The sequence below is a fragment of the Sinocyclocheilus rhinocerous genome, unplaced genomic scaffold (assembly GCF_001515625.1).
Source record: "Sinocyclocheilus rhinocerous isolate Xijiao unplaced genomic scaffold, SAMN03320098_v1.1 scaffold584, whole genome shotgun sequence".
In the NCBI taxonomy this organism is placed as follows: domain Eukaryota; kingdom Metazoa; phylum Chordata; class Actinopteri; order Cypriniformes; family Cyprinidae; genus Sinocyclocheilus; species Sinocyclocheilus rhinocerous.
The window spans coordinates 3,203,903-3,220,433 of record NW_015630348.1 but is presented as its reverse complement, the minus strand read 5'-3'; the positions used below and the strand labels follow the sequence as shown (position 1 = coordinate 3,220,433).

At 39.2% G+C, this 16,531-nt stretch overlaps 1 protein-coding gene across 4 annotated transcripts in view; it reads left to right on the top strand.

The window, feature by feature from the left end:
* The first annotated feature begins 8,300 nt into the window (after positions 1–8,300).
* pcdh19 (protocadherin 19) overlaps positions 8,301–16,531 on the top strand; it is a 59,928-nt gene continuing 51,697 nt past the window's right edge. The window contains exons 1-2 of one of the 4 annotated variants that reach the window (XM_016552482.1): positions 8,301–11,514; positions 15,214–15,328. In XM_016552482.1, the coding sequence (XP_016407968.1) occupies positions 9,368–11,514; positions 15,214–15,328 (2,262 nt within the window). In that variant the 5' untranslated portion in view covers positions 8,301–9,367. Of the gene's footprint in view, positions 11,515–15,195; positions 15,542–16,531 lie in introns of all 4 variants that reach the window. The other 3 variants (XM_016552480.1, XM_016552481.1, XM_016552479.1) reach the window with 3 other exon arrangements.

Below are 16,531 nucleotides of genomic sequence, written 5' to 3'. Positions count from 1 at the left end.
ATCACCTGTCCAATATTCTGCAACATCAATATTTGCTGCTATGACAGGGGCCGGCCCTGATTGTTGCATTTAATACATTTTTAATGGCCTCTTTCCTGAAATGTAGTTTTTTTTTAAACACTGTAGAAATGTGTTTGGGGGGCAGAGGGTGGGGGGAAATCACTAAAATTGCCAAAGTTTACTAGGTTTGTAGCAATAAATCTTTGAAATATGAGTTTTGCTTCAAGCAATAAGTAATAAATAAACTAGATACTACTTTGTTTATTTCTGTAAAATAGTTTAATGGCTGGCAAACCAACACTGCTGTATAGTTATATTTTTATTGCAGTCTATTATTGTGGTATTTAATATTTCAGATTGCTCCTTAACCCTGTAAAACCTGACATAATAGTAAGAAAAAAATATATATATACAGTATATGTATATATATATATATATATATATATATATATATATATTTAATGGAACAGTTTACTGAAACTTTATACAAACATAGGCTGCAACACAGAGCAGATTTACGTAATGCATATAAATATCAGTTGTCACTTCTAATAATTTTTTTAATAGATTATATTTAAAGGCTAGTTTTATAATCAAAGCTCTGTAGTTTTATTTGTGGGGGACAACATATATAACACAATAAATACAATGATTGAGAGATGCGCTATAAACAGCAAAGGCCTGTTGTATCATATTTGATACATACATTTATGATTTTTCCAAAATATATATTCTTTATAAAAACCAAGACTGCACAGCATAAAGTCATGTGTACCACAACCTGAAGGTGGATATTTTAGTATTATACTAAAAGGCCTTTTACTTAAAAATGAACTATTAGGTTGTAGTAGCCTATATTGTGTGCAACAGGTTTCAATCAAGTTTTGATCGTTTTAATAATTTCGATGCCTTAGAAATTCATGTATCAAATATGACACAGTAGGATTTATAGTGTAAAAACGTGATTTACAAGACGTAACGCTTCATGACTATGCGAAAATGTGATGCGACTCTACATAGCCTAATAACAAAACATGGTCAATCAGAACAGTTTCTCTCTATTTGCGTGCTCATAGCTACCTTGTCATTTCCTGTCTTCCACGATGCTTCACCAGACAGCACGTTTTTGTGTTTTTTGGTGTCTTCCCCTTGTGTGACTATATGGATATGGATATGTGTCATGTAATATCCGATTAAACTTGCACAATCAGCCTCGCCCATCCATGTTTGATAATTAATATACATGAGGAGTGGTAGATCCAATGAGCTTTCGATGTGGGCGTGGCTACGCAGAATTGGGTATGTTCGATTTTAGCTGCGGCTGGATTTGCCACAGTTTCTGGGCCCCCTTCGGTAGAAATCGCACACCATAAAGTAAGGTCTATATTTTTTTTATCAGTTTTTGATAAACATGACACAATATTGACATTAAGAGTATATTAAGTTTTTACTGTTATAAAAATGTGGATTTGTAAGCCTTAGGAGCGGAAGTGTCATGAATCCGCAATCCGGCCAATCATTAAAAAAAAAAAAAGGTCGTCAAACAGAGAAACTGGAGAAACTGCACAGAAAGAGCCAGCCAATTGCTCTCAAATCACTCTAGCAGTACATTTACAGTATGGCATACATCACAGCATCACTGCTTCAAGTCAGAGTTCAATTGGATTGTCACATGAAGTCGAAACACACCTGATATGCAGCATTGCATGGTTAGGGCAAGTACACTGTAACATTGCACGGATGGCTTGTCACTTTATCACTGCATATCTAGTTAGAACATGACATAAACTGCATGCAGAAACAATACAGAATGTGCTTTCAAAATTTTTCATATCATCTTGTTTAAGTGGGTGGTTTTTGGCAAGCATAAATTGCAAAGTAGACAAGGCTTTATGATGATAGTAAGACTAGGTTTATATAACAGGTGCTGTTTGACCCTGGTGAAAAAACATATCAGCATGCATTCAAGAATAACTTTGTGTGATTAAATAGGCTGATTATATAAAGCACTCAAAACTCACACCATCCCTGAGCATGGAGTTTTAATTTATCTAACGATTTCTCCTGACCTGTAAGAGCACATAAACACAGAGCGATGACTTGCACCCTACTCAATGCATCTTTTTTTCTGTGGATTAAGCTAACAATTGACTAGAGAGACTGAAGGAGATTTTCAGTAATATGAGGGATAAAGCTGGCCCAGCTACTCAAAAATATATATTTAGATATTAGATTAGACAGCCAGATTTTGAGAAGGAAAATAAACAACAGCAATATGCCATTCGCTGGTAAGCCCTTGTGAATAAATACACTTGATGTCACATATGTTCTCTACACATACTGTCAAGCTGTGCCCAAGACCAATTCAAGTCTGTGCCCTGTTTTCGATTATACTTTCACCACCCACTGGCTTTCATTTACCTGAAATGTTCTAAACAGAAAACAAAGACACACAGGCTCACAAACCTCCTTTACGAACGCACAAAAAAAAGTCTGAAGTGGCCTAATGGCTTATACTCCGCTAATTTGTCTTGACTAGAGAACAGCTGTAAACACACACCCATGGGGATGAGGGCTGATAAGCTCTCCATCCTGCTGATGCTATCAGACAAAGGGCTGCCCCACCCAGGGCTGCACATTTCCAGGTGTTTTAGCCTACATGTTCTGACATCAATCAGACCTTGGGCCAAAAAAAAGGATGAAAAATAATCATTGAATCATAACAACTGACCATAGAACGGGTGATTCCAAAAGCAACGAGAATGAACTGCCATGCTACTGTATGTTCGAGTGGTTATGATTGTGCGAGGTGGTCTTTGCACTTGTGCTGACTGCTAAACAAAGGCCACTGATTTCTGTGTATAGGGCTAATCAGGGTTGGAATTTCAGCCTCTCATGGTGTATTGAACACATGATTATGCTCATTGTCTGGGTAGTGTGAGGTGAGAAAAGAATGCTAAACATTAGTGCACAAATGAAAGATTAGGAACTGTAGAAACTGGGCCTTTCAGAGTCCTTTTGATGCTGAAAGCCAGTGAACTTACAAAAACTGTGTGTCTGTTCTGGGAAGGAACTAACGTTTAAGACATTGTTTGACTTAACATGGCTTATATGCTACATTCCATTCCGTCAGTAGGATGCTGGATATTCCAAACTGTTATCGCTAACCATTGCTTGGAATACTCAGAAGATGGTGTATAAGGAAACAAAATGGCACAGCAATGCAGGTTTTGCAGGTGTTCCATTGTTTCAGTCTCAATTCTCAAAGCAACCTAATTGTGTAGGACACAGTGCTATGCAGGGCTTTTAATTTGCTTTACAGGTGTACAATTATGACTCATTTACACCAAGATCTCTGCAAACAGATTAAGAAGTATATTATGCAGGAACTTTGACTCATGTATGCAATTTATTAGCTTAAAAAGTAAAGGTTGATCAGTTTTACTCTAAATTCTAACCTAGTAATGTTGTAGCCTAAATTATTTTATTGGCTCCATATGCATACAAATGCATACAGGTTTGATGATCATATCATCCAAGGAACTATTCCTTTAAAAGTATTTTGGCAGAATTCATTGTTATTCAATTATTTAATCTTTCAAAACTCATACCATCAAGAGGTATGTATTAAAAGCCATTACGTCATGCAATTAGAGGGACATGAGTCTTACAGGGATTAAATTTGCCGTAAAGATGGTAGAACTACATGTATTAATTGCTATCTAAATGCTGAAATATTCAAATTAATCTTGCATAAATAGAGCACAGTGCTCTTAAACACGTCATACTAAAAGCAAATGGGATGTTGGGTTACTAATTATTAGTCTCAATTGCAGCCGACATAAGTTCCACAATGAAGTGTGAATACAGCTCAATCTTGTTTGGGTCTAGAGTGAAGTGAAATCTAATTGGTTGCAGCTGTGCCGAGTGCCAGTTACAGTGATGAATCCTAAGAACGTGACTGGCACCACTGTGTACATTTCATCCCTTGAGTATTCCCTCTCCAGCTCGTGCTGATAGCAAGTCTTTGACATTACGGGGCCAAGCTGGCCATATTATTGAAATCATTTAAAATGACTAATTGCTAATTTAGCGTTAATCTAATAGCAGAGTACAAGTTGCCAATCTAAATACATGCAAACACATTCATGACTTATTTTTCAAAGGCCATTCAATTTTGCACACGTAATTCACAATAGAAATGAGATATCTTCAAAGTACAACATCTGTAAAAATATGACACAATATACGCTGTCGGAAAATGATGACTAAAGCAAATGGTTTTCTGGTATTGTGCCAGTCTTTACTCAGGCTGTGTAAACAGTTGCCAACAACAGTTAATAGCAGTTTCATTTCACACTGTAAACTATTTTTTCTTCCTAATGAAATCTTAAATACAGCCATCGCTAAAACCTCTCAACGCCTCATAATAGCTTTTAGAGGCAACAGTGGAAACAGTTGTAGCATTTAATGCAACATGCTAATATCATGTATCACTAGTTAAATAGTTCTCCATCCACTTGCACAACCTGGCTGTGGCAAAATGAAAAAAAGAAGGCTAAGCTGGAGAATTATTCCTGTGTACTTTTACTGTCAATAAAACATTTAAGGATGCGCTTCAAGGTCCTAATCAGCAATGCAGGGTAGTTCGGCTCAATAGACCAAATCTTTTATCATGACCTCTGCTTAGCAGTTTGTACCAGACACAGCGAGGGGCAGGAGATGCTAATAGTGCTCAGTGAGTCTCTGGAAACAAAACTCAATCTCCTAATAAATATATGCATAAAACGAAAGTAAAAGATTTAGACAAACCCAAACAATGTGCTAAGAATGAATCGTCTGTAATTCAAATCTCTTCTCAGAGTAAATACAACGACTGTCCTTTGTCACTCAATTCTACCATGAGACAAACAACGAGCATTTCAATATCGAGAGCTCCATCACTGCAGCAACAGTGCCCTCCCAGCTTAGCAGGGGGGCTCAGATGGAGAGAGAATGCTTTAACACAATGAATCGAGGCACAGATAGCAGGGCAAGGCAACACTGGAGATGGGGCTGTCAGTCATCTTGCAGCATGCTTCCAGCCATGATCATTAGACGAAATCAAACGCCTGAAATACACTAAGATGAAGACCATAATGGAGTTGTCCTCTTTGTAGCCACATGCAACCAAAGAAAGAGCCTCCATCTTGTCTGAATTCGAATAAATCACACACTCTCTCTCTTTTCCAATGGACACCTGTAGGTTTGAGTCTCACTGAGCACCCATATTCACTGCTGCACACTAAGGGTAATAAGGCAGCAAAATATCGGCCGAGCTCAGATATTCCTTTCAAAGTGAGCAGAAGGGACTGGCTATAGAAGTGTGCCATGCTTTAGCAGCAAAATATAGCATCAAATCAGTTATTCTCTATGTACTGTGGAAAGTGTTGGTTCAAGGCTTGGAGCAAAAAAGTGTCTTAAAGAAGTTCAAAACCACTGCATGATTGAGTGGCTGCCGCTGCACAAAGTAGCTTGGGCTGCAGCCTGTGAGCACCTTTGAGCTGCTTTACTTAGCAATTCACACAAAGGGTCCTAACAGTTAGAGGGGTATTTGGCTGAGAACAATACAGCAACAGTGCTAAGAAAGTATTGTTCATACGGAAATATATCTGGACAGCCAGATAGCAAGAAAGACAGATTCCCTTCCTCTTCTTGTTTTTTCTTCTTCTCCACCTTATGTTTTACTTCATTTCCAAGAACTGCAATGTTATTATTTATTTGAAAGCCACTGCAGCTTTTTTGATGCAGGGTCCATTTTACACTGGGCTGAATTCACTTTGATGGTCATTTCTATTCCATTACAACGAATGAAACTCAGTAAGATTAAAACCACCATCCATATATGCATCATTTACTATTACAGAATCAAAACCGCCAAATGTCATCGTCATATCACAAAGGATTCTAAGAACGAAGGAAATCAGAAAGAAAAGGCTTTTAAGTGCTAGAAGAACGTTGCACAAAAATAATCAACACATTCTTCATTTGAGCATATTTGTAACAGCAGTGCATGTGAGAAAACTCAATTTGTAGCATAATGCATTCTGGCGTGTGTTGACATTGCCAAAACCGCTAAATCTATTAACCTTGATGTCAAAGTGAAGGTGTGTGTCAAAACCTGTGAGCTCACATGATAACAACAACTTGTCTAGCAGGAGTCCATTGCACACATACAACCGCATTTTATTGATGAAACATACCAGAGCTTAAATTTAAAAGGCTAGAGGAAAAACAACAATCATCCTCTTTCTACACCATTAAGAATTTATTAGGAGGATAAAACTAGCTGTGAAAATACACCTTCAGTATCTTGCTTTTGCCTTGGAAGCTTGGCACGTTTCAACAGTCAACAGAGCAATAGGTTGACAGCTGTCCCTAAAGCATTGCAAGCTGGAAACAAACATGAACTGGAATATTTAAAGATGATGACATTTGTGCTTGCTCATGAATATGACTGCTTGAGAACTTGCACGGCTGTATGGCAAACAAAGAAGCAATGTCTCTGTGGTTAGTCAACCTCATATGACGTATTCAGGCATTTCAAGTGAAATGACACAAGACAGAAGTAAAATCTTATGGATTCCACCCCTCAAGAATATACAGCACTGATTACTTGTATTAGTGTTTTTTCACTAACTAACTAACTAACTAAGATATAGGACCATGCTAATATGTAATCTTGTTAAACAATTTGCTATTAAAAATACTTATATAAAATATTTAGGAACCAATATGTTTGTACATTTGTATTTTAAATTTTCCAATATTTATGTCTGAGCAAAAACAAATAAACAAATAAATAAACAAACAAACAAAAAACTACTGTCTTCACAAATGAGGTGAAAGTGGTGTCGGCCGCTAGGTGTCAGCCTTGTGACTTTAAACACGATTTACCCTCAACATGCTGTCATGTGTGCACATGACTCCTGACTCTTTGTGCGTGTTCATAAGCCAGATACTAAGGAATTTAAAAATATAAACACGCGCAGTATAACCTATGCTATAGACTGACTAGGAATATTCAGTCACAAAAAAGCAAAAACAATAACAAAAAACAAAAAGTTCACTAATAATAATAATACAAATAATATTGTCATTATTATTTATAATATTATTATTACCTAAATCTCATAGCATTTCATATCATGTTACGCCCGAGCGCGCCTTTATGTCTGTGTGTTTGTGTGTCAGAGGAGAGAGAGAGAGAGAGAGAGAGAGAGAGAGAGAGATTGATATTATGTTGTGGTCGTTATCTGTGATGGAAACGAAAGGCAGCTCCCTGAAAGATTCGCAATTAGCGCATGATCCAAACGCAAACAGTAGTGTTTATATAGTGCTCCCATTCTTGGGCATGTATGTCATTAATATTTCTTAACACGGCTATTGCCATATTTAATCACTAGAACTAGCGCAACACGTGAATAACCTTTAATATCTTATTAAATCTCGTACAGACAAGTCAATAAATACGTACTTGCCGAAAGTAAACGTGTTAGGTGTATTATGACGTGGATAGGCTACTCAGATCTGACGGATCTAAAATTAGGCAGCAACATTCATATTTTTACTATCAAATAATACAACTGATGTTCTGTGTGCGGAAGGGTCATTTCTGTCAGCCGAATAAATAGGCTTAGGCTATAGCTGCACCCAGCGGTCAAGAAAATATCAAATTAATTAATTTGGAATATATTGATTATAAATCATTAAACCCATCATTATCATTACCATATTCTAAATTAGGGTCAACTTAAATCTAGACCAAATTAAGCTACGTCGAGAACAAAAAAAAAAAGTTTATGGAGGAAACCATGGTAACAGCAGGCCACTGGAGAGCCTTGTCGGACGAAACATTAACCAAAACAAATAAAAGAAATCCAATACTTTTTTAATAGCCTATATATTTTTTTAGATCGGGAAAAATATATAACCTAACAAGAACTTGGTGTTTTGTTTAAAAAGACAATATCTGTGCCGCGTGAACCTAAACTAATGGCGCCCCCAGCATTTCTTACGGAAATTCCTTATAAAAAAGGTTACCCTCCCAAAAGTCAATAATTATGTTGACAAACTGTATGTCCAGACATAACTAAAAAGGATAACATACACTGCGTTGCGTGAACTAGAGCTGGCTGGCCGAGTTCATAGCTGCAGTTTTGCCCCACCCACCAGCAAATCCAGCTCTCCAGTGTAACCTCTGATTGGCTGTGGGGATTGCGGGTCCTGAGACTGAGCGCGAGACACTGAGCTGTGCATTCGACAGTATGCGTTGAAGATGCGCGCCGTGCGTTTACCTCAGTGAGCCACATTTAAGAACTATATCAAGAACTATTTCGTTTCATCCAGAGGCTGGATATTTCAGACCGGACGCTTTTATTACGGCGAGAAGAGCCCAGCTTTACTTGCAAATGCTTGATTTTTCTTCACTGATCTTTTCTCAGTGTTTTATACGGATTTAGTTTCTTTCTTTCTGGACTAAGGCCAGCTGAAATACCTTCATACAAGAAATTTACGCTTGTTGAGAGAAATCTTCAGTGGACAAGGCACCCACGTCTTGCTCGACTGGGAATATCAGTGAATTGTGGACTGGACTGATATTTAATTAATATTGGTTTTCCACATTGTTCCAGTTTCAAAGACCGTTTCCCTTTTTTTTCGGAATCTCTGTTGTTTCAGTTGGATATGTGCATGGACATAAATGCGGATCAAGGAGGAGACATCCTAACTTCACATTATTATATGGATTGATTGAGCACGAACGATGTTTTAAACTCAATTTCAGGCGTTTCAAGTGTTCGTCACGAATCATGATACCGAGAGCAAATATTTTTGAATTGGATCCTTCCTTTCATTCATTCACAAGTTGAGGACCTTCCAGCGGACATTTAGCCTACATTTTTACTGAATAAATATTTTTTTTCACTGGCTCAAAATGGTCGGTTTACATCTCGGTTACCCTGAATTACGCAAATGTTCATGTTGAAGCCATGTTTTTCGTTCACAATGTTTTCACATTCTCTATATGAAGAATTATTCACCAGTTTTCTTCGTATTTCCCCCCCCCAAAAATAATGGAAGACATGGGTGGCCTGATAAGATTTCGATAAAGTAAATGGAAGTTATCAACTGCGTAATCAGTAAATCAGATGAATATCATCGCAGATATAAACATTTTGTTCATTTTAAAGGATGCCTACCAGACTGTGAATTTATTCCTTTGACTTATTGGGAGTTTTTTTTGTACGTCCGACCGAACGTGCATAAGTTTAAATGTTAATAAAAAATCATGCAAATGAGCGTGTGAAGGCAGACATCAACAGGTATAATGCATTCCAAGGACATGGATTTCTTACAAATGTTTTTCTGCTTTCTCTTGTGCTGGACTGGAGTCGATGCCGTTTACAATTTGAAATACACCGTGGAAGAAGAGCTGCGTGCAGGCACAAAGATAGCCAATGTGACGGCGGACGCAAAAAATGCGGGTTTTGCACTGGGAAACCGACAGCCTTATTTGCGGGTTATCTCCAATTCCGAGCCGCGATGGGTTAATCTGAGCCCCGCAGGACTGCTCATCACAAAGCAAAAAATTGATCGGGACGCTGTTTGCCGACAGACAGCGAAGTGTTTTATTTCGTTGGAGGTGATGTCAAACTCGATGGAGATCTGCGTGATTAAAATTGAGATTATCGACGTAAACGACAACGCGCCCCGCTTCCCCACCAACCACATTGACATAGAAATCTCGGAAAACGCCGCTCCCGGTACCAGATTTCCCCTAGAGGGGGCAAGCGATCCGGACTCCGGGAGCAACGGCATTCAGACGTACACAATTACCCCTAATGATATTTTCGGTCTTGAGATTAAGACGAGGGGGGACGGGTCCAAAATCGCAGAACTTGTGGTGGAAAAGACTTTAGACAGAGAGACGCAGTCTCGTTACACGTTTGAACTCACCGCGGAGGATGGTGGAGACCCCCCAAAGTCTGGGACCGTGCAACTTAACATCAAAGTCATTGACTCGAACGATAACAACCCCGTTTTCGATGAGCCAGTATACACTGTAAACGTGCTGGAGAATTCTCCCATAAGCACCTTAGTCATAGACTTGAACGCCACGGACCCAGACGAAGGAACCAATGGCGAGGTGGTCTACTCGTTCATAAACTTCGTGTCCAACCTGACAAAACAGATGTTTAAAATCGACCCCAGAACAGGCGTGATAACAGTGAATGGCGTTTTGGACCACGAGGAATTGCCCGTCCACGAAATTGACGTACAAGCCAAAGATCTGGGTCCAAATTCAATCCCTGCCCACTGCAAAGTGATTGTTAATGTAATCGACATCAACGACAACGCGCCAGAAATCAAACTGTTGTCAGAAAACAGCGAGATGGTAGAGGTGAGCGAAAACGCTCCTCTCGGATATGTAATAGCTCTGGTGAGAGTCTCAGACAATGATTCGGGAGCGAATGGAAAAGTGCAGTGCAGACTGCAAGGCAATGTGCCTTTTAGACTCAACGAGTTTGAGAGCTTCTCCACCTTACTTGTTGATGGCCGACTGGATAGGGAGCAGAGAGACACGTACAATTTGACCATTCTAGCCGAGGACAGCGGATACCCCCCGCTTAGAAGCTCGAAATCCTTTGCAGTGAAAGTAACAGATGAAAACGACAATCCCCCGTACTTCACCAAGCCACACTATCAAGCCATGGTCCTCGAAAATAACGTCCCAGGTGCGTTTCTGCTGGCGGTGTCCGCCAGGGACCCTGACCTGGGCATGAACGGCACCGTGTCCTACGAGATCATTAAATCGGAGGTGCGGGGCATGTCTGTGGAATCTTACGTGACCGTGAACTCAAACGGTGAAATATACGGCGTTAGGGCTTTTAATCACGAAGATACGCGGACCTTTGAGTTTAAAGTCTCTGCGAAGGATGGGGGAGATCCACCTTTGACCAGCAACGCCACCGTGCGCATTGTTGTACTGGATGTAAATGACAACACACCTGTGATGACCACCCCGCCCCTGGTGAACGGCACCGCGGAGGTGTCCATTCCTAAAAATGCTGGAGTTGGTTATTTGGTTACACAAATAAAAGCTGATGATTACGATGAGGGGGAAAATGGAAGGTTAACGTATTCAATTTCAGAAGGAGACATGGCATACTTTGAAATAGACCAGATAAACGGCGAGGTGCGAACCACAAAGACGTTTGGGGAGAATGCGAAACCATCCTATCAAATAACCGTGGTGGCGCGTGATCACGGCCAAACTTCTCTATCTGCCTCTGCCTATATTGTCATTTATCTCTCTCCTGATCTCAATGCACAGGAGCAAATCGGACCCGTCAACCTGTCTCTCATTTTCATCATTGCCCTGGGTTCTATTGCAGTCATCCTGTTTGTCACAATGATCTTTGTGGCAGTCAAGTGCAAAAGGGATAACAAGGAAATCCGAACATACAACTGCAGGTACCCAAACAATTTTTGATACATCTGTTTAACGCTAGTTCAGTGTGCGAATTATTCACTGACCTTCAGAGGGTTTTAACCACAAAAACGAGCTAGAATCAAGAAAAAGGCCTAACCATAAAAATCGTATTGCGCTAAACACTTGCTCACGAACATAAATTGCGTTCGCCTGAGGTGGTAGCCATAGCAACAGTAAGTTAACTCGAGGTCTCAACCTTATGGTCAGTATGGAATATAGGCAAAACATAAGTAGGCCTACTGTTAGTTGTATCACATTTAACATTAATAACTTTATCAAAGGTTATTTACATATCATAAAACAGTAACAACAAAAAGGTTGTTTATTTCAGTCAGCTAGTTAGGGGCGCCAAAGAAAAAAAATTGTGAGACAGACTAACCTCCAGTAATTGCGCCTCAACAATTATTGACAAAAAATTCCCCAACATTGTTTTAAAGAAAATATAAAATTGTGGGTAAATGTAAAAATGTATAGGCCTAAAAAATTTTTTGTTTTTACTTGTGGACATTCAGGCCTTACTTATTGGGTCAGACCTCACCAACCCTCCCATAATTCGCACCCTGGTCTAGTTATCAAGCATATACTTGTATTTCTACCGGAAATGAATCAATACCCAGCATACAATGATTAAGACATAAAGATAGAGCATGTTTGATGTGTATCTTGGCTGTGCACGCGCTGTGTCTTCAACTGTGCATGTGCTTCGGGCCTTGCTCTGCTGTTGCCATTGCTGATAAGAGAAGGAAGCATAACTGGAGATCATTACACTTGTTTATTGCGATTATTTTGTATACACTATTGTAAATATATATATAAAAAAATAACATATTCATCAATTATGATGATATATATGAGGAGGCCCTTACATGAGCATAAAATAAATATATGATACTAATAAAAAAAATCAGATATACTGTAATAGCATTACAAAACACCACAGAAAATGTCACAGTAATTTGACCTTTTTATTTGATTTAGAGTTTTCAAAGTTTCATTTCAGCTTTCTTTATCATAATCCAGATCAAAGTGGCAGAAGAAAAATACATTGAGCTTAAATTTAATTGAACTTAAGTTTAGTAAGTTGATTTATTTATTATTATTATTTCTTTTTACTGTAATTGCCATTAAGACATTTTTTTAAAAAGTACACAAGCTAATGATAGAGTCATCTAAAATAAGTGAAATTAACCATTGCTTGATGACTGAAGGGTAAGCATAGGCCTTTCCTCATACACACTCTCTGCATTGAGACTGGTGTTTGCATAAATTATTGGTGTAATTTTATGACCTTTAGGGTCCTCTCTCAAATTTGCGCTAATCAAAATATTGACTTGTTGCTCAAATTTGGAGATTTCATTTATGATTTGGCAACATATTATGGTTGTGGTCGTAGAGGTCACTAAATCAAAATACAATAGCAAGGCCATGGCAACCAAATGTTACTGTCAACGATCACACTATCATAAAAATAATTACACTCATAAAAGGTAAATCATGCAAATGTATAGCACGGTAATAGTCTTTGACACATGGTGTGTAGGGGAGAATATTATTTTGTTAATCTACTGTAGTATGAATACTTATCAATCTGTAACATTGGCCACTGTGTTGATTTCCCTCTGCTACATTACTACTCAACATTTCCATATAAATTGCTTTTGCAAATTTAACCCGAAACCATTACCATATTTTTACCTCAAATTGTTGTTGACGTTTCTGTCTTGTAATGCAACAGCATACAGTAAATGATCCATCTTAACAAAGACGTATGTAAGTTAACATTTTCAAGAAGGCTACATCGTGATCACGATGGTTAGGCACGCAGAGTATCTACCTCGCCGTGATCGGAAGATGGTTAGAGATGGCCTGCGTTTAGATTGCTGTCGTTAACATTTATTTTCCTCTCCAGATAGAAACCTGATGGAGGCTTTCAGCTCTCCCAACAGGGGGTTAGTGAGAGTGCTTCATAGGGTTTTCTTCAGCTGTGCTCACTGTCTCTCCTTTCTGGCTCATCTGAGATTCTTTGGATTGTCTTCACTATGACGAGAGCCAAACACATATGACCAGACAGACCATAGAGACATGTGTTTATTAACACAGTTAAATACAAGACCCTGGTGCTGTTGCAGTTTACAGAACAAAAACAAATGGTTTTAATAAAACAACACAGACAACGACATCCAATAATATTCATTATGATAATTAACATCGTACTGTACATATATAGAGCCTTTATTAAGTAACCGGTCTAAGTCTCTTCTCACATATGTGACCCTGGACCACAAAACCAGTCTTAAGTTTCTTGGGTATATTTTTAGCAATAGCCAAAAAAACATTGTATGGGTCAAAATTATCGATTTTTCTTTTATGCCAAAAATCATTAGGATATTAAGTTAAGGCCAAGTTCCATGAAGATATTTTGTAAATTTCCTACTTAATTTTTGATTGGCATTAAGCATTGCTGAGGACTTCATTTGGACAACTTTAAAGGCGATTTTCTCAATATTAAAATTTTTTTGCACCCTCAGATTCCAGATTTTCAAATAGTTGTATCTCGGCCAAATATTGTCCTATCCTAACAAACCATACATCAATGGAAAGCTTATTTATTATTCAGCTTTTAAAAAAAGACCCTTATGACTGGTTTTGTGGTCCAGGGTCACATATTTGCAATCTGCTTTGTCACTAACTCTCTAATGAAAGAAACAAGCTCACTATTCCTTCAATGTCATAATAGTAAATTTTTTCGACCAGCTATTAAGCATGCCTTGGACTGCCTAACTTTTTTTCTGTGCTTTAACTCGCATCGAGAAAAAAAAAGCTTTTAGATGCCTCCTAAAAAGATAAGCTCCTGCACCGTTATAATTTTTCCGAGCCAGAAAAAAAGTAAGGAGCAGGGAGACACAGCCTGAATCCAAATGAAAAGCACAGAAAGAGGAGCTTTGTGTTGTGCAGGCAGAGTGAGCGTACCATTAAGCCCAAGCCGTACACGTTAGGGTGAATACGTGCCCTTCAGAGGACATAAAAAGAAATAAGTGCAAGATTGTTTCAGGCTATAAGATCTAATGATCCTCATGGGAAAAAGCGAGAGGGGTCAGTGGGGAATAGCTAAGACAAAGATTGTTTACTACACCGACTCTCCTTATGAGTGCTCAAGTTTAAGTTTAGATTGCAACCCAAGCATCCTTTGGGGCAAGATCTCAAAATTTCTCATTTACTGTGATTAGAATCAAAACCCTCAAATCAAGTTAGCAGTAGCCACAGAGCATAGCTCAGAGAATTGAGATTCACAACCCACCTGCCAGCGGGCTTGTTTGTAACACAAGTGAAAAAAAGCAGACAAATGCGGGCCTAACTTTGAATATTATTACTTACACTCGCAATGACGCTTGGTATCATTTGTCGCTGTGTGTGCTTCTGTGGTTTGGCATGTTTGCATTGTGTATGTGTGTTTGTGACAAGTCGAGCCGCCGAGCATGGAAATGCAAACAAATGAGGGACGTCGGCTCCATTGGCGGCCGGAGGTCGCTCGAATGTGGCCACTCTCTCTTGCGCCGCCATTGAATATGGGTCTGGCACCTCAGCCCAAGCCAGGCCAGGACCTGGCGCCGGCTCTGCGTGCAGTGAGGAACGCAGAGCACTGCTTTATTGAGTCTGTTCAGTTTCTTGTACCTGCGCAGGGTGGCGGAGTACTCCTACGGCAACCAGAAGAAGTCCAGCAAGAAGAAGAAGCTGAGCAAGAACGACATCCGTCTGGTGCCGCGGGACGTGGAGGAGACGGACAAGATGAATGTGGTGAGTTGCTCGTCTCTCACCTCTTCGCTCAACTACTTCGACTACCACCAGCAGACTCTGCCGCTGGGCTGCAGGCGCTCCGAGAGCACCTTCCTCAACGTGGAGAACCAGAACTCCAGGAATGCCGCACCCAACCATGGCTACCACCATACCTTCACAGGGCAGGGCCCTCAGCAGCCTGACCTCATCATCAACGGCATGCCGCTGCCTGAGGTGAGATTTGCTCCAGTCTGCTCCATCCTTCAGCCTGCCACGGCTACCAGCGTCAAGGGAGGGTGGGGTCGAGGGAAATCCGTCGCAGGGCCGCTAACCCAACCTGATAGATAGCTGTTACTTTTACTGGAATTTGTGGTTACTGTTTTTTTATACTGCAAGATAGGAAAGTGGAAATACTGTATGGTTTCTTTTAACTACGCCTTCAATGGTGCTTACATATCCGTGCTTACATGCATTATTTGTCAATGTTGGAAACCTAGGAATAGGTGTATTAAAAAAGTGAGCAAGCCGTCATTGGACAGTTGCCAAAGTGGATTATTTGGCCACCTCTGTTTCTGCTCTCTCTTTTTCATGCTGAGCAAAAGAGCTGTAGCCTGAACATCTGCCAAATGCACTGACCTGGCTAATCGGTAGCGCTGCATGTAATTTTAGGTGCAACCATTAAGAACAATTATTGCCGAAACAACGATTTGCACTTAAATTCTTAATCTCCATAGGATTATGGATTATATGGATATTATATTATATGGATTTCTGAAATGTAAAGGCAAAGTTACATCTGTTTGCAACAGAGTTACACACATGATAAGCAGGCTTTATGCCAGGGTAATCAGCAGTGACATAATCAACCAATCAGGTTGTTTTAAGACCGCAGTGGCAATGCAATGACAAAGTAGGCACTATATTAACTTTTTATAATGCATCTTATTTTTTAATGATAAACATTTTTCAGGTTCTGCAAGAGAATGATTTATCATTTATAAAAATAAGATGGATCATGAAAATGTTGTATTTTGTTTGTTTATTTAGTACTGCCCTGATTAAGCTCTCAAAATACAGATATTATTTGCACATATTTCACAAGACTTAAGATAAGATAAGACATAAGATAAGTTCTTATGACAGTGCAGCTTCCTCAATGAGGATGATTGGTTCACTTTTTATTTAGCTTTTTGGAAAATAAAATAAATGTGTACTTTGAATGCA